Source organism: Rhinatrema bivittatum, chromosome 16 (assembly GCF_901001135.1).
Source record: "Rhinatrema bivittatum chromosome 16, aRhiBiv1.1, whole genome shotgun sequence".
Classification (NCBI taxonomy): domain Eukaryota; kingdom Metazoa; phylum Chordata; class Amphibia; order Gymnophiona; family Rhinatrematidae; genus Rhinatrema; species Rhinatrema bivittatum.
In genome coordinates, this window is record NC_042630.1 from 21,948,518 (window position 1) to 21,966,668 (window position 18,151).

The 18,151-nt window shown below is 45.5% G+C and overlaps 1 protein-coding gene across 10 annotated transcripts in view; it reads right to left on the minus strand.

Annotated features, from left to right (window-relative positions):
- Positions 1 to 18,151, minus strand: part of LOC115077965 (phosphatidylinositol 4,5-bisphosphate 3-kinase catalytic subunit alpha isoform-like) — a 96,668-nt gene continuing 78,517 nt past the window's right edge. For 4 of the 10 annotated variants that reach the window (XM_029580441.1, XM_029580439.1, XM_029580436.1 and 1 more), the window contains 6 exons: positions 11,654 to 11,775; positions 10,999 to 11,077; positions 4,746 to 4,916; positions 3,309 to 3,426; positions 2,012 to 2,163; positions 1 to 1,214 (listed from right to left, as the gene is read on the minus strand). In XM_029580441.1, the coding sequence (XP_029436301.1) occupies positions 926 to 1,214; positions 2,012 to 2,163; positions 3,309 to 3,426; positions 4,746 to 4,916; positions 10,999 to 11,077; positions 11,654 to 11,775 (931 nt within the window). In that variant the 3' untranslated portion in view covers positions 1 to 925. Of the gene's footprint in view, positions 1,215 to 2,011; positions 2,164 to 3,241; positions 3,427 to 4,745; positions 4,917 to 10,998; positions 11,078 to 11,653; positions 11,776 to 18,151 lie in introns of those variants that run through there. The other 6 variants (XM_029580442.1, XM_029580440.1, XM_029580438.1 and 3 more) reach the window with 5 other exon arrangements.

Genomic DNA, 18,151 nt, shown 5'->3' on the forward strand with positions numbered 1-18,151 from the left:
GCCTGAAGCACCTCTCTTCATGTGGCATATAAAAACACAAGCTACATTAATCACACATCATGGATGAAGCAGATATATACATTATATTTTTCTGAATTTGTGTTTTTAATACTTCAAAATGCCTTCATATAATTGGGGGAGGGGTTCAAGTAATTTTTTTAAATGCCTTCCTTTCAAAGATTGCTCACACATTTTTTACTCTGTGGTATTGAAAAAAATGTATACGGAAAGGTTTCTTTTTACGTTTGGGAGTTGGGAGAGGAAAAAAATAAAATATAAAAACATTTAGACAAAGTTTGAGAGCCAAAAAGCCACATAATAAATCTGCATATAGTACACCTTCAAGTGACATGAAATAGGCTTCTTCCTTAAACTTCCTCTAATCGTATTTGTTTCCTGTTTCTGCTGGATCTTTCTGGGACTGCTCACTGTCCATCCCCTCTCGTTTATTACCCTCAGCAGTTCCTGTATCTCGGGTTGTTACCCCTGCTTTCCCCCCTCCAGTCTTTATATCGCTGCTTTTCCCCCAATTGCTCCTGTAACTAGGTCTATTTCCCCTGCCTGCCACTCCCTCTCATCCTCACATAGGACCATGGTACTGGAGCATGCTATGGGCAGTGTGGGAATCTCACCTATAGCTGTAGTATCAGAGAGTACTGCAGGGAGCATACCGGCCCTGACTCTACAGGAAAACCCTATCACATATTCCACATTATTAGCCAATCAAGTTCTAAGACCTAGAAAGGTACATAGGCAATCTAGTCACATAGCCTTGAAGATAGCAGAGGTGATCTAGTCACATAACTTTAAAAGCATTATGGAAGACCTAGTCGCTAAGACATGTGACTTGGGAGGCAGCACAGTTCCCTTTGAACTCCATTGTGGCTCTGCAGATGTGGCAGGACACACCCTCTTACCCTTCCAACTAGTCATGTCCTGTCTCGGACAGGGGCATGTGGCGGATGGTATGGAAGATCCAGTCCATTTTGGTGGTCCAGCCACCATGATGGGCATCATTCATCTGCTTTGTGAAGTACTCCAGTGCCTCCTGCTCTGTCTTGTCCAGGGCTAGTGTCTTGCGCAGGTAGGCAATGTCATCAAAGGACTGCAGCTCTGGCATCCCCGAACCCAGCATCATGGAGAAAAGGTTGATGAAAAGGTTGGCCTGCTGGCGAATCACAAGGTAGGCCTTGTAGCACATCTCTTGGAATCTGCTTTCCCAGGGAAAAAGAAGAGAGGAGAAAGCATGACATCAGCATCCACATGGCATGCCAAACCCAGCCTGAACAAAGCTTCGCCAAGCAGTCCAATACAGTTAGTAATCATGCTCCTGTTATGTGAGCGCAATGCACAGTAAACAGACATCTTCAGTCCCCACAGAACTTTATTCTCTTAGCATGCTCTGCAGAAGAAAACATCTAACAGTCAGCTACTTCCTGACTGCCTTCTTGTCTTCCTCATAAAAACAGGAAGGATCACGTTGGTTATCCTGATAATAAAAATCTCCATGCAGGTTAATGAGGCACATATAGTTCAGAATTTCCCTTGATGCATAGGGACCTTCTGAACTATACCTCCCATGAGATAGATCCCCTGGCTTTTTGGGACAGAATTTTATCTGAAAACTACAATTATAGCAAATAAAAGACCTGTCAACCCTTAAAGTGACTCATAAATAATCTGTATGTCTCATTTCAACAAATCATTTTTCTGACAATTTTGTTGGCCTTCAATGCACTTCCTTATCTCTGTGCCTGGCTTTGGCTTTCTTGGGTCCAATTCTGTTTACCCCCATCACCTCTGCTACAGAGCTGCTCCATGCCCACATCAACCTTCCTGTAGTATAAGGTGTGTTTTCCCTCCCCATCCTCACTACTAAATCTCATAAGTCTGGAAAATCAGGTGATTAGAGACTAGGGCAGCCTTACTCTCTAGGGGACATTGTTGCCTTATTGCATTATTTCTCCTCTGGTCTTTTTGGGGTTTGTGAACCCTCCTGAAGTCAACTAACCTCTCAAACTCCTTTGTTTTGGTGCATTCCTGGATGCCTTTGCTAATAACAATGAGAAAGTCCTGAGTCAGGACAAAAGGGACCCTCTCTCTCTTGTATCCAAATTTTTTCTTCTTGTGGTCCAGGAAATGTCCAAAGTCAATGTGGAAAAGCTGGTGGGTGAAGAGAAGAAATAGATATCCGAAAAGTGAATGAACCAAGCATATCCATAATGTCATCCAGCCATGAGATCAGCCTTTACATCATACATCATGAGAACAGGCAACATACAGCATCATAACTTCATGGCAACAGGCAATATAGAGTATCAGAGAGTCATGGGATCCAGCAATATACACCATCATACAGTCATGGGTGTTGGAAATATGAACTACTAATGAAACCAGATGGTGAAAACAAATATTATATGGTCGGATCTGTTGGTCAACATGAACAAATTGTATGACCATACCAACCCTCATCCGTATATAATTAATTTAGATGCTCACTCTGCAATGTCCACGCAAATACATTTATCGTAGCATGCTAAATTAATTATATACGGATGAGTGTTGGTGTAGTCATACAATTTGTTGGAAATATGAAACACAGAGTATGATTGGACCACAAGACATTTTCTGTTGCAGTGCTTTAGAATCCTACTTGACCTCTGGCTATGTCAGTCATGGGAGGCAATACACACTATTACACTGTTGGGTATCAGACTATCCAGCATATAGTTATTAACAAGCATATAGTTATTAACAAGCAAGCTTTCCAAGACACAATTTAATGACACAATCCAAGGACACAACCCAAGGACTCCTCAAAACATTCAGCCATTAATCATGCCATTTGTACATAACTTGTAATGTGACTTGTATATCGTTTAACCATTTATTCTTTCCTTTTTCTTCCTCTTCACCAAGTTCTGCCACCCTTGTTAATTGTAACTGTACTTTCGGTCACCTGAGTTCTAGTTTGATGTATTTAATGCACTCCCGTTTCATGTAAACCAGCAAGATATGTTCTCGTGATTGCCGGTATATAAAAACCTTAAATAAATAAATAAAAATAAAACATCAAGTAGTATTCTATTCACAGGAGCAGACTAGGTATTATAGTCATGAAATTAGGCATACATAGTGCCATAGTACAAAAATTAGGGGATCAGGAAATACAATATATCTTATTGATATGGGACCCATTGTAAGATTCATAGCATTCCCTTTCTCCCAACTTCCCCTTTACCTCCTCTCCATTGTAATTCTCCAGTCACATCATCCTTTTCTTCCTCCCCTTACCCCGCCTCCCTCACCTGCCCATCATCCTTCACCATGATGTTGCTGTTGTGCCGATCTCCAATGCCCAGGATGAAGGTGGCAACACAGTACCCAGCACAGGACCGGGTGAAGAGATCGATGGCTGCATCGTACCTGCAAGGGAACAACAGGTAGGGGTGGCGGGGAGTGTGGATGTGGTGGGTCAGGGGAATTCACTATCTGCTTGGGTAAACATCTTTGAAAATGACCCTCCCTGTTAAGATTATTTTTCTCTAAGTACATTGCTTTGCACTTGTCTGTAGGGGAAGGTCAATGTTCAAAGCAATTTAGGTGGGTGAAAAAACATTTTATCTGTGTTAATTGACTGCCTGAAAATTGAGCTCTTTTGATGTAGCTAAAAGTCTGGGTGGTGTCCCACGACACATGCACTTTTAACCACATTGAGATGTGTTACTGAGAGCGTTTTTAGCTCAGAAAAGGAAAAGTACACTTGACATGTCATTTTCAAATTAAACTCCTCCTGCAACCATCCACATAACAGTATGTCTTGCAGAGGGTTGATGAAGGGGGCAGCAAGACAACTCTTAGTTTAGGAGACCCCACATGTGGTACTGTTCATCCTGCTTGTCTACAGACCAAGTAAAGTTGCTTACCTGTAACTGGTGTTTTCCATGGCAAGCAGGATGAACACTCCACATTCCCTCCCACCTCCCTATTGTTTAATCACCTCTTTATTCTGCATGCTGTTAGCTTTGAAAAACTCAGAGGGGGGTTCAGTGTGGGCTGCTTGGTGAAACGCCTACTGCTTCTGTGCAAAGCTTTCTAGGCTTCTAGCCAATGAACTGACACTCTCCAAATATGGTGCCATGCAATGACATCACCCACATGGAAAAAGAATGGTTCTAGTATGAATATCTCCCAACATCCTCTTCATTAAAGTCTGTCGCAAAGAATTAATTTAGTTTTTCTACTATGGCCTTATTCACCATGGGTGTCTCTTTTACCCCATGGTCAACTATTGATCCAACTGACTTTCTCATATTTTTCCTGCTTTCAATGTAATTGAAAAAGATTTTGCTGTACTGGGCCAGTGGCTCAGGTGGCAAGTGCTGTGCACTGCCATGTGGATGATTCTCAGCTCGATCCCCGAGTCAGATTTTCTGCTCCCTGACTTGGCTAGGGCTGCATTCACAGCCCCTAGTGGGTAGGGAATTACTTAATGGATGACACCTGGTGGCCAGATTCAGCATCCATGATTACATGGTTCCCCCGGAGCATGGCTCCTGACCCAGGACTGTAATTACAATGACCAGATTAGATATGCTGGGTGGTGAATCTTTTTTGGCTTTTATAGCACCATTTATCCATTCTTGCATGTCCTTCATTGTATTTTTATGCTCATCATTCCCCCATCCTCTTCCCCTTTCTTCCTGACCATCAAACTTTAAGAGACCCCCAGAAGTATAACTCACCCCTCGCCCTTGTTCTTGTCCTTCAGCCAATGGTGCAGAGTGTTGCTGTTGAACTGCAGTGCCCCCTTCAGGCCTCCTTTGCACTGAATCTGCATGATGGTGTGAGAGTTCTTCACAACCTCGATCAGCCCCACACAGTCCCCAATGGACAGGCAGCCGTAGGGCAGCATCCTAAGGGAGAAGAGGCAGAGAAGGATCAGTGATGGAAAATTGGGAGCACCATGTGTCAGGAGAACTTCTGGGATGCAAGTTTTCCAGTATGGATATTTCCCAACATCCTCACCTAAACTAAAGAATTCCAAATTATCCCTATCAACTGAAAAGAAGGTTGTTAATATAAACAAAAACCACACTTTGAAATGTCTGTATGTCAATGCCAGAAGTCTAAGAAGGAAGATGGGAGTTAGAATGTATAGCAGTGAATGATGAGATAGACATAACTGGCATCTCAAGAGACCTGGTGGAAGGAGGATAACCAATGGGACAGTGCTATATCAGGGTAGCAATTATACCGCAATGATAGGGAGGATCAACTTGGTGGGGGTGTAGCATTTTATGTCCGGGAGGGTATAGAATCCAAGAGGATAAAGATCATACAAGAGACTAAATGCTCAGTAGAATCTATATGGGTAGAAATCCCATATATGTTGGCAAGAGTAGAGTCATAGGAATATACTATCATCCACCTGGTCAAAATGAACAGACAGATGATGAAATGATAAGAGAGATCAGAGAAGCTAACCAATTTGGCAGTGCAGTAATAATGGGAGATTTCAATTACCTGTAAGCAATGAGGGAAACCAAACATTTTTATAGAAAATAGCCTAAGTGACGGTGTCAGCAAGCCTGATGTTGTGATTTCTAAAAAAGAACCCAACCGGTCTTCTAATCATTCACCATCACTTTCAAAAGGAAAAATCTTTTTATTAAATCTCAAAAAATAGTTTTAGTCATTTTTTTTTAATCTTTTCATTAAAAGTCTTTATAACCTTCAACTCAAACCTATTAGAGAAGTATAACCAGCAGTCTCTTTGTGAAATAATAACCACAGCCCCTTATGACCCGCACTTACTGGGAATTCTCAAAAAATATTTTTAGTCATATTTTTTTATCTTTTCATTAAAAGTCTTTATAACCTTCAACTCAAACCTATGTACCTCAATCTCTTTCCTGGACATTCAGATCACGATGACAGATGAAGGATTTATCACCTCTATTTTACGAAAATCAGTCTGTTCTAATACTTACCTGCATTTTGAGAGTGCCCATCCACGGACTTTTAAGTCCAACCTTCCTGTCAGTCAATTCATCCGTCTTAGACACTACCCTTGCCAATTATGAAATGCAAGCACAAAATCTTTCTGCACGTTTCTTACAATGAGGATATCCACGTTCTTGTGTCTGAAAAGCTTACCTACGAGCAAAATGTACCCATCGGGAGTGGCTTTTCCACCCTCGCTCTGCTGAAGACTCTCCTGTTTATACATGGATCCTTCCGTTGTCGTCAGAAGCTTATGTGATCCGACAATCTATTCTCAATAACTGGCATGTTCTGCACTTGCAAGAGGTATTCCAGTCCCCTCCACAGATCACTTTTTCTAGAGTGTCCAATCTCAAGAATTTGCTGGTCCATTCTGATTCCTCTAGTTCTTCTATTGAAAACAGCGATATTAGGGGGTCTCATCAACCCTGCAATAACTGTTCGGTATGTGCCATTTCGATGTCAGTTATTGACAGAATTGTTTTTAATTCAGGCTACACAATTTTTCTGAAGTATATAACATCTTGTCTGTCCACGACGGTTATCTACCTGATTCGCTGCCCTTGTGATCTATTATATATCAGAATGACCAAACGCCTGTTAAAGACTCGGATGATCGAACATAGAAACATAGAAACATAGAAATGACGGCAGAAGAAGACCAAACGGTTCATCCAGTCTGCCCAGCAAGTTATGCACTTTTTTTTTTCTTCATACTTATGTTACTCTTGGCTCTTAGTAACCTTTTGGTTCTATTTCCCTTCCACCCCCACCATTAATGAGAGAGCAGTGTTGGAATTGCATCTAAGTGAAATATCTAGCCCAATTAGTTAGGGTAGCAACCGCCGCAATAAGCAAGCCACACCCACGCCCACCTGCCCACCCAGACTAAATAATTCAGTCCTTGTTGGTTGTTGTCTGTATATAGATCCAACTTTCTTCATTCCCCCTGCCGTTGAAGCAGAGAGTTATGCTGGATATGCATTGAAAGTGAAGTATCAGTCTTTCTCTCCTGCCGTTGAAGCAGAGAGCTATGCTAGATATGCATTGAAAGTGAGCTATCAGACTTTCTCCCCTGCCGTTGAAGCAGAGAGCTATGCTGGATATGCTTGAAGTATCAGTCTTTCTCCCCTGCCATTGAAGCAGAGAGCTGTGCTGGATATGCATTGAAAGTGAAGTATCAGACTTTCTCCCCTGCCGTTGAAGCAGAGAGCTATGCTGGATATGCTTGAAGTATCAGTCTTTCTCCCCTGCCATTGAAGCAGAGAGCTATGCTGGATATGCATTGAAAGTGAAGTATCAGGCTTATTTGGTTTGGGGTAGTAGCCGCCGTAACAAGCAAGCTACTCCCCACTTTTTTGTGAATGCAAATCCTTTTTTCCACATTTCCTCTTGCCATTGAAGCTTAGAGCAATGTTGGAGTCACATTAACCGTGTGTATGTTTATTAAATAAGGGTATTATCTCCAGGTAGTAGCCATCATTCCCACAAGCCACACCACTCTTCATTCACGTCCTCTAGACTTTATGAATCCACAGTGTTTATCCCACGCCCCTTTGAAGTCCTTCACAGTTCTGGTCTTCACCACTTCCTCTGGAAGGGCATTCCAGGCATCCACCACCCTCTCCGTGAAGAAATACTTCCTGACATTGGTTCTGAGTCTTCCTCCCTGGAGCTTCAAATCGTGACCCCTGGTTCTGTTGATTTTTTTCCGACGGAAAAGGTTTGTCGTTGTCTTTGGATCATTAAAACCTTTCAAGTATCTGAAAGTGTATCATATCACCTCTGCTCCTCCTTTCCTCCAGGGTGTACTTATTTAAATTCTTCAATCTCTCCTCATAAGTCATTCGATGAAGACCCTTCACCTTTTTTAGGTGCCCTTCTCTGGACCGCCTCCATCTTGTCTCTGTCTCTTTGGAGATACGGTCTCCAGAACTGAACACAGTACTCCAGGTGAGGCCTCAACAAGGACCTGTACAAGGGGATAATCACTTCCCTTTTCTTACTCGATATTCCTCTCTCTATGCAACCCAGCATTCTTCTGGCTTTAGCTATCGCCTTGTCACATTGTTTCGCCGACTTCAGATCATTAGACACTATCACCCCAAGATCTCTCTCCTGCTCCGTGCACATCAGCCTTTCTCCCCCCATCGAATACAGTTCATTCGGATTTCCACTCCCCATATGCATGACTCTGCACTTCTTGGCACTGAATCTCAGCTGCCATATCTTCGACCACTCTTCCAGCTTCCTTAAATCCCATCTCATTCTCTCCACTCCTTCTGGCGTGTCCACTCTGTGCAGATCTTAGTGTCATCCGCAAAAAGACAAACCTTACTTTCTATCCCGTTCGCAATGTCGCTCACAAAGATATTGAACAGGACCGGTCCCAACACCGATCCTTGTGGTACACCGCTTAAAACTGCTCTCTCTTCAGAGAGAGTTCCATTTACCATCACACACTGTCTTCTGTCCGTCAACCAGTTTGCAATCCAGGCCACCACCTCGGCACTCACTCCTAAGCTTCTCATTTTATTCACCAGTCTCTTGTGCGGGACTGTATTAAAAGCTTTGCTGAAATCCAAGTAGATGACATCGAGTGCTCTTCCTTGATCCAATTCCTTGGTTACCCAGTCAAAAAATTCTATCAGATTTGTCTGACAGGATCTTCCCCTGGTGAATCCATGCTGCCTCTGATCCAGCAATTCTCCCGACTGTAGATAGTTCACTATTCTCTCTTTCAACAGCGACTCCATTACTTTTCCCACCACCGAGGTGAGGCTAACCGGTCTGTAATTACTAGGGGAGTGAATCGTGTGATCGATCGTCTTAACGATCGATTTTGGCTGGGGGGGGGGAAGGAAATCTTATCGTCGTGTTTTTTTTAAAAAAAAAATTGTTAAAAATCGTAAATCGGGGGAGGGCGGGAAAACCGGCACACCAAAAAAACCCTAAAACCCACCCCGAACCTTTAGAACAAATCCCCCACCCTCCTGAACCCCCCCAAAATGTTTTAAAATCCCTGGGGTCCAGTGGGGGGGTCCCGACGCAATCTCCCTCTCTCTGGCCACGACTGTGGCCCTTATCATGTGACAGGGCAAAGGTAGCGCCGGCGCCATTTTGGTTCCTGGGTCCCGACGTCACGCGTGCAGGAGATCGCCCCTGGACCCCCGCTGGACCCCCAGGGACTTTTGGCCAGCTTGGGGGGGCCTCCTGACCTCCACAAGACTTGCCAAAAGTCCAGCGGGGGTCCGGGAGCGACCTCCTGCGCGTGGGCCGTATTGCCAATCTTCAAAATGGCGCCGGCACTACCTTTGCCCTCACTATGTCATACGGGCGACGGTCGCCCGTATGACATAGTGAGGGCAAAGGTAGCGCCGGCGCCATTTTGAAGATTTTGCCCTCACTATGTCATACAGGCGACCGTCGCCCGTATGACATAGTGAGGGCAAAGGTAGCGCCGTGGCTCGCGACACTTCTTGCTCAGAGTGTCGCGAGCCACCACCCCCGACGGGCCTTCCAAACCGGATCAGTCTAGGCACAACGACACAGAGTTCAAATTTTGCCCACGCACCCCACAGGAGCGGCAGACCGCCGATTTTTTATGGCACCATGCTGGGCCACGTAGCCACGCGGTCAGAGCAGCTGAGGGAAGAAAAAAATAGGCCCGAGACCTGCAGCCGCGCAAGCGCCACCGGCAGCACGGGAAAAAAATAAATAGAAAAATAAAAAAACACTGCCTACCTTCACTATCAACCTGGAGCCCTGGAAGAGGAAAGAAACGAAACTGCGACGGCTCAAAGCTGTCCCCACAGCCTGCTGCACAGCAGGCTCCCCCGGTGCTGACTCCTTACCTCAGACTGAAGAAATCTTTTTTTTTTTTTAAAACTATCTTTAAACAACTAAACTACTGAAACCTGCACTAACAGGGGTCGAGGGAGCAGCTTCGGGGGTAGGAAGACCAGAAGCCCCCGGCCTGTACACCCCGGGACGGAGCGGGTGAAATACAGTCAGGGGTGTCTAACCCCTTGGACGCCCGGCTTCCACTGAGGGATGGCCCACGAAGGTGCCTAACACCTCAGGAAGCAAACGAGAAGGAAAAATAAAATAAATTTCCTAACTACCCTGAAAAAAACTAAAACTGCAGGAGATGCACCCTACCACCTGCTGGAGTCAGAGAAATACTGAGTGACTGCAGGTGGCACGCTCGTTATGTAGCAGTGCCCAAAGTTCTAATTGTTCTCTGATGCCACCTGCTGGTAGGGATACACAACCCACTTTTCTGGACTGATCTGGGTATGTTCAGGAATGGAGGATTTTGATCTGAGTATCATCAGATGTGATATTGAGGCTGTAAATATTTAAGAACTCTGTTGTTTGTGATATCGGCCTATTCTTATTTATTATAAAAAAGGTAGCGCATCTCACCCAGCTTTCTTATAAAACAGATAAATTCTAAGGCTCGTTCCAGTTAGCATTAATAACTGGCATCTAAGCCAGATTTGGGTTACAAAAGAGCATCGGAAACTGCAGGTCATGAGTTGGCCCAATGGCCATGGGCTTGATTCTCAGGTCAAGTCTTTTGTTCCCTGGGCCAGCTGGGTGTGGGGAGTGGTATTCACAGATCTTAGGGAAAGGACTTTCATCCCTTGCTCAATGATAACAGCTACTTCCTAGAAACAGAGTGTATGTGGACTGGGCTCTATAGCGAGCTGCAGCTATGTCCCTTGGTCAAGGAATGGAAATACAATCGTTGGACTAGGTGGGAAAAAACCCTGAGCAGTTGCAAATAAAGGCTCATGGCACCTTAGAACAACAGAGGCTGGTTAAAATTGAGCTGGAGCCCTAAGGATGCAGGAGGAAACTGCCAGGCCAGAAAATTAATAAGTAACAACATTTAAAAAAAGAAACTGGCAGTGACAAAGGTTTTTTCCCCCCTTTATTTACAGACACATCCAATGTAAGCTTCTGTGCCTGCCTGCTCCCCAGTACCTGAGATCCAGACCTTGGTTCTGCCACATGTTCTCCATGATCCGAATGATCTGCAGTGTCAGCATGTCCTGCCGCAAATCTAGAGAAGAAATTGAAGTGCTGAATTTCACAGGCCTTTGCATGACAGCTGTTCTTTGATCTTTCCACTTATATACTTCAAATCTGACCTGAAGCTCCCCCTGCTATTCCAATACCGACACACACACACACACACACACAGAGCTCTGCCAATGCATCTGCAGCAACTTTTCTCTCTCATATTTTGGCAGATCATGTTTTATGAGTCAGTTTTTAAATTGCTTGCAAGTACCATGGGCCTATAAGTCAATTTTTAAAGGGAAACTCCTTTCAAAACCCACTGACTGGCCAGTGACGCTTACCCTGTGTGCTTTGCAAATTCGAAAGTATGCTGGGCGAAAAAGGTGAAAGCAGACATAGGGATTCCAAACTGAAATCTTTGTGTTTACTTTACATGACCCACCCTCAGCATCGCAGCCAGTGTCACCCGTTTTCCTCAGAGGGGCAATTTTCAAAGGGTATTTTCCCACAGCTAAACATCAGTGTACACACAGAAAAATCTTTAAAATTGCCCTTCACTCTTTTGCTTTCTTTCTATTTCTTTTCTCACACACAAAAGAGTGATGTTCACACTTACCATCACCATTCTTAAAGATGATCTCATTGTTGGTAAAGAGGAGCTCAGACATAATGTCTGGGTTTTCCCAGTTCAACCAGAGTGGCCGTTTGGCAGAGGACATGATCCGACATTCTTCTAGCCTGTAAAGGACACAGAACGCTGGCTGTGAGGTAACAATGAAACTTGTGGGCAATGCTCACAAGCCTATAATGCCAGTCCTTCAGGGCTGCAAACAGTTCTGAATAGTCATCAGGTGTAGCTGCATACAGTAAATCTAAGAACTGGGATCCTTTGCAAATTGTAGGTACTTAGCACTAAATGGGCAGTTTTCCCAGTGGAGAGAGGTGAATAGTGGAATGGTCCAGGAATTAGTACTAGCACCAGGTTCATTTTACTTATTCATTGATGATCTGGAAAAGGGAGCCATGGGTGAATGATCAAATTTGCAGATGTCACAAATATATTCATAGGATTTTAAAACATGAAAAGCCTGAGGAACTGCAGAAGGACCTTGTCAAACTGGAGAACTGGGGATCTAAATGGCAGATGAAATTCAATGTGGACACATGCAAAGTAATGCACATAGGGAAAATAATCCTAACTATAGGTACACAATGCTGGACGTCACATTAGGAGGAAAAGGACTTTGAAGTCATTGTGTTGTGGACTATATATTGAAAACCTCAGTTTGATGTACATCAGCAATCAAAAAAACAGCTGTTCTCTAGTGCTCTGGCAAATGCAGAATCTTGGAATCATCCCAGGTCACCGTCCTCTCCAACTCAAAAAGGGCTCAAAACCTGGCTCTTTACATTAGCGTATCCAGATGTTGACCCTCAGCCCTCTCACCATCCCCTCCTCCTATCTGCCTCTCCTCTTTCTCCCCTTTTCTTCCCCCCCCCAAGCAAAGTCTCCAAAATACAGTGTTTCTTCCCCCTAGCAAAGACTCCTAAATACTGTGTTATTAGTTCCCCTCCTCCACCCTAAGCTTATCCTTCCCTGTCCGTCCCTCCCTCCCCCACCCCCTTCTATCCCTTCCACTGACTTCAATGGTCTGGTACCTACCAGCCCACCTGTACATATATTGTTTATTGTTAATTTATATTTCAAATGTTCCTATAAAATCTCTCTTTCTCTATCCTTCCTACTGCTGTCCTCTCTCCTCCTTCATTGCTGCTCCCCCTTCCCCCTCCCTGTTTATTGTATTTCACTCTCTTGTTAAATTTGTTACAATGTAAACCGGCATGATGTTCCGACCAATGTCGGTATATAAAAATCAACAAATAAATAAATAAATTCAGTTCTGAACAAGAGAGAGAACTCTTAAAGGGCAACTTTATCAAATTCGACTTAGAAATTGTATCTGCCAACCAGTTCCACAGCCACCGAAGGCGTCATGCCGCTATAACAGCTGTACGCACCCAGTCACAGCCCACGTCAGGTAAAAATGCCATTCCCAGTACCAACGCAAGCCTGAGCGGGATGCAAGCCTGATCAAGGCACAATAGAGCAGCAAGAAGCTATTTGCAAATGCAATTCCACCACCTCAAATGCCTGCTTGAGGATAGTCTCAATCTTGCCATCCAGGGCTCCTTCAGGGCCGCACCCCCCCCCCCCCCCAACCAGGATGGTGGTTCACAGTGGCCACGTACACCAGGGCATCAACCTCCAAGAATCCAATGGCTCCCTTGCCCTCGGGTCTAGGGGGTTACAGGCCTGGCAAATATCGCCCCCCCCCCCCCGTTTAACATTTTTTACTGGGGTATATCATTCAAGGTTAACTACTCCTGCACTGGTCCAAAGAGTGGCAATAAAAAACAGACAGACACCTTACTTAAGGTGACCAGGATGGAAACCTTCCTCTGAACTCCTAACACGCCACTCCAATCCACTCCAAGTGTTTTTAGGATCTGAGTTAAGAGAATGGAGCACAGACCTATTGTGGCTCCAAGTCAGGTGGGATTTTACCTTCTTCCAAAGGTGAGTAGCCCAGGTCCTCCCTGGAATCATCCATTAAGCTGCACTTTATGCTGCTTGCCTGACCTGGTCGCAAAGTGGGAAGGCCTAGGGCACTTCCCTTCCTTACGGGGCTACTTGGGCCCTGCTGGGTGCCTTCTCAGAAACGTTTGAAACACAGAAAAGAATTTTCACCCAGGAAAAGGATGCCGAATCTATCCCGTGGCACTCTCCATGGCCACTGTCCTAGGGAATTGGTGTGGGATGGGGAATGTCACTGACCAGCACCTCGCCTCCTGTGCTCCCCTCCACCAAATCTCATTTGGGCAAGACGACACCCAAACTGTAGCAAAAACTCTTTGCAGGACAATTCTCCTTGAGCCACCAGGCAACACTGGTCTTGGCAAAGACAGAGCAATAGCTGGATAGCGCTTATTTAGCCACCAGGGGAGGCCTCTCAGTCTCTCTAACCCCCAGCACCATAATCCTTCTCAAAGGGGCTGCCTCTTGCCCAGCAGCCTTCTGTGCACTGCTAAGACCACAACAGCTCACTAGGGCATGCAGTTGAGCCCGCACACGTATGCACAAACCCCGAGCCTGCGGTCTTGCACGCATACCTGTGCATGTATACGTGCGCATGGAACTCTAGGCTCTGGCCTTATTGTGCACATGTTTGAGCGCATAGGAAAAACCCCAGCCGCGGCCTTACCACATGTCGCAGAGGCCTGTCCTTTCCCTACAAGGCCGACATACAGGAACAGTGGCGTGGGAGCCCAGATGTGTGTCTACTGCCTGAACCAATGGCATTGTCGGTTCACCGCCCTGCTCCACTTCCCAGAGATCGATCAGAGGTGCGAGGTGGGGATTAGCACTGGTGGGAGAGAAAATTGCCTGCTAGGGAAGGGAAGCCCCTTGTATTCTTTTTTATCTGATCTCAGAGCTCCGCTGGCTGAAATCATGTCTGGGCCGGTGGCTACGGAGGGAGAGGGCACAAGCCTTCACTGCTGAGCACCCCTATTCTTCTTTTTTTTTTTTTTGAGCCTAAACCTGGCAAGGCACAAAGATTCAAATTCTCAGCTGAGGGAGAACTCCAGACTGGGTTCACCTCAGGTGCTCAAATCTGTTTCTTCTTTCTTCTCTTTTCACCTTTTTTTTTTTAAACAGACAATCCCCACTAGGGAGATGCATGTCCATCATCTACTGGAGATGGAGAATACTGTCAGGGGGAAGGGCTATATGTCGGTGATGTCAGCAAGTCAGTTGTCTTTGTCTCTATCTGCTGGTAGGATTGCATAACCCACCAGTGTGGACCGGCCTGAGAACTGAGAAATAAAGGATATGTAAGAGTTTATGTAGAAGGTTAATAAGCAGGTTAAGGCACTTCAGCTTGAAGAAAAGACAATTGAAAGAGTGTTAGTGTTTGAGGTAGTTGTGGGTGGATCCTTGGGCCGGTAGCAGATGACCACGCCCCTGGGGGAAGATCCCAAGAGGGACCACCAGTCAGGCTCAGAGTATGGAGACAGACACACACTAGTTCTTTTATTAAACCGTATATTGAACCACCAGAGGTGGCAGTAGTGAGCTGACATGTCCGGCTGGGCTGTAGTCCCTCAGATACTGGAACAGTGATCCTGGATAACTGAGCTATAGAGAAACTGAATATAGTGAGTAGGCAGGGTATGCAGAGTTCAGGAACAGAACCTTGATGGTAACGCTCACACAATAGTTTTTTGGAAGCAGCCCAGGAGCTGGAAAGAAGTAGGCCCTCGAGGAGCGAGTACCTGGTTCCAGGGAACGCTCTGAGAGAGAGAGGTAACTCACTGATGTTGTAGGCAGCAATGACTTCCTGGCAGAAGTGGTATTCAGTAGCAAGTCCGGGAACGAAGGCCCTCGAGGAGCGAGTACCGGTTCCAGACTGTGATCTGAAAAGCAAACGAGAAAGCGAGGCCCCCGAGGAGCGGGTACCCCTGGTAAGTCCGTGGAGGCAGAGTAGCTTAGGTAGAGTAACCCTATCCCTTGCTAACTCGATTAGTTAGCGATTTCAGAGACCTTAAACATCCGGTGCGAATGACGTCACCTCAGGGGGACGCCCCTGAGGTTCGCGCCACTGCTGGTACTTCAGTCAGGGCTGGGCCGCGCGCGCGCCCTTAGGCTCCAGGGAAACATGGCGGTGTGCAGGGTCTAGCCGATCCGGGGACGCCGGAGGAGGATGGCAAGAGGACGCCGCGGCAGCCAAACTTCCAACAGGCAAAGAGGGAGTCGCCAAAGCGGTAAGGTGGGCGTAGTGGAGACGTCGGGCAGCAACGGTCGCAACAAAGAGGTTTATAAAATTATGAATGGTATGGAACAAGCTGCTGCATCTCAAAAAAATATCTAGCAGAAATAGAAAAGGTACAGAGAAGGGTCACCAAAATGATAAAGGGGATGGAAATACTCCACTATGAGAAAATGTCCCGGATGTTTTCAATGTTTCTATGAGAGCAACGCTAAAAGCGGCATGCCCTGTCGCGAGCCATTGAAAGAGGGGAATCCACCCGAGGGAGAAAAGAAAACACACTCACCTCCAAAAAAGCTGAAGGAGCCCCCCAAGCACACTAGGACATCTAAATAACTCCTACCTAAGGGGAGGAAGCCGCCTGCACAGCCGAGCTGTGCTCTGGTGCAAACACTTTTTTTTTTTTTTTAACTTTATCCCAAAGAGACAAATTGCCCTTAAAGAAACAGGCAAAGTTTCAAAAGGGACTCAAAAAAAGAATCAAATTGAGCTTGCAGCCGCTTAGGCGGCCTTGTGAAGGGGAGGGATCTGGACAACCAGATTGACACCCCACAGGTGCACAGACTGAGCACACACAAGGACACCAACCCCCGGCTCGGCTGCCTCAACCGGACAGGGATTCTCAAAAAAACCAAAAGAAACCCCAGGGAGGAAGGCTCAAAAGAAATAATTGCTGTAAAAAAACTAGCAAGCTGCAGAACTGCAGGATTCAAACCCTCTGCCATCTGCTGGAGACAGAGAAATACTGAGGAACTGCAGGGGCACTGGGATTTATGATGCCGTGTCAGCAAAGCTTTTCTCTGTCTCCATTTGCTGGCAGGGGGGAATGAACTCAGGAGTCTGGACTGATTTGGGTACATACAGGGACAGGATAGTTACAGAAGGAAAACTAAAATAAAAAAAACACAAAGACAGAAATCAGGAGAATCCAGAAGTCAATATGTTTCCCTCAATGTACAATTAAGCTATGGAATTTGTTGCCAGAGGATGTGGTCAAGGCATCTAGCATAGCTGATTTTACAAGGGGTTTGGACAAGTTCCTATAAGAAAAGTCCATAAACAATTATTAGCCAGGTAGACTTAGGGAAAGCTACCTCTTATCCCTGGTAGCAGGCAACAAGAAAAGGATCTACTCTTTGGAATCTGTAAGTGGGATGCGCCACCTGCAGTCCCCCTTCAGTATAAACAATATCAAAGCAGAATTAAAGTGGTAACAGGAATCCAAAAATTTAAATGGTTAAACCAAATTTAGGAGACTCAACTATGTACAAAATGTGAAATCTTCATCCTGCTATAGTATGACAGGAAAAAAAAAAATCTGTCGAGCGGAATCAAAAAACTGGGCAGGCATCTGGGCTGATCTGTGGTACTACAGGAATGAAAATTAGCAGGTAAGAACCAATTTTCCTTTCCCTGTACGTACCCGAATCAGTCCAGACTGCTGGGATGTACCCAAGCCGCCTTACATGGGGTGGGACCTAGAAAACCCTGCTCGAAGCACACCGCTGCCAAAACTTTACGATTCGGGAGCCCGAACATCCAAACGGTAATGCCAAGCAAAGGTATGCTAAGATTTCCAGGTTGCCGCCCTACAGATCTCCTGAGGGGAAATCAACTGACTTTCTGCCCAGGACACCGCCTGAGAATGGAGCGAATGAGCCTTAAGACCCTCTGGAACTGCTCACCCATGACATCTGTATGCTGAAGCAATAGCATCCTTCAACCACCGGGCAATAGTAGCCTTGGAAGCTTTATGCCCTTTCCTGGGACTGCTCCACAAGATAAAAAGGTGATCTGACAGGCGAAAATCATTAGTGTCCTCCAAGTAACGCATCAGCGCCCACCTGACATCCAAACGCTTCAATTCACGAGCATGTGGAGAATTCTTATCCAAATCCGGGAATGCAGGCAACTCAACGGACTGGTTCACGTGAAAAGCCGATACAACCTTAGGCAGAAAAGGACGGCATGGTTCTAAGAGAAACGTCAAAATCGGAAAACCTAAGAAAAGGTGCATAACAAGATAGGGCCTGAATTTCCAAAATTCTCCGAGCTGAGCAGATAGCTACCAAAAACACCGTTTTGAGCATAAGGGCCTTCGGTTCCGGAACCAGAAAATAATCGGTTCGGAACCAGAAAATAAATCCGGTTCCTCTGAACAAACAAAGTTTGTTCAGAGGAACCGGAACTACCACCCCGAGGTCCAACAACCGGCGAAGTGTGAGAGACACCTGGCACCTTTTTTCCAAATACCCACAGGTTGACACCAGAAATAGATCGCGTAA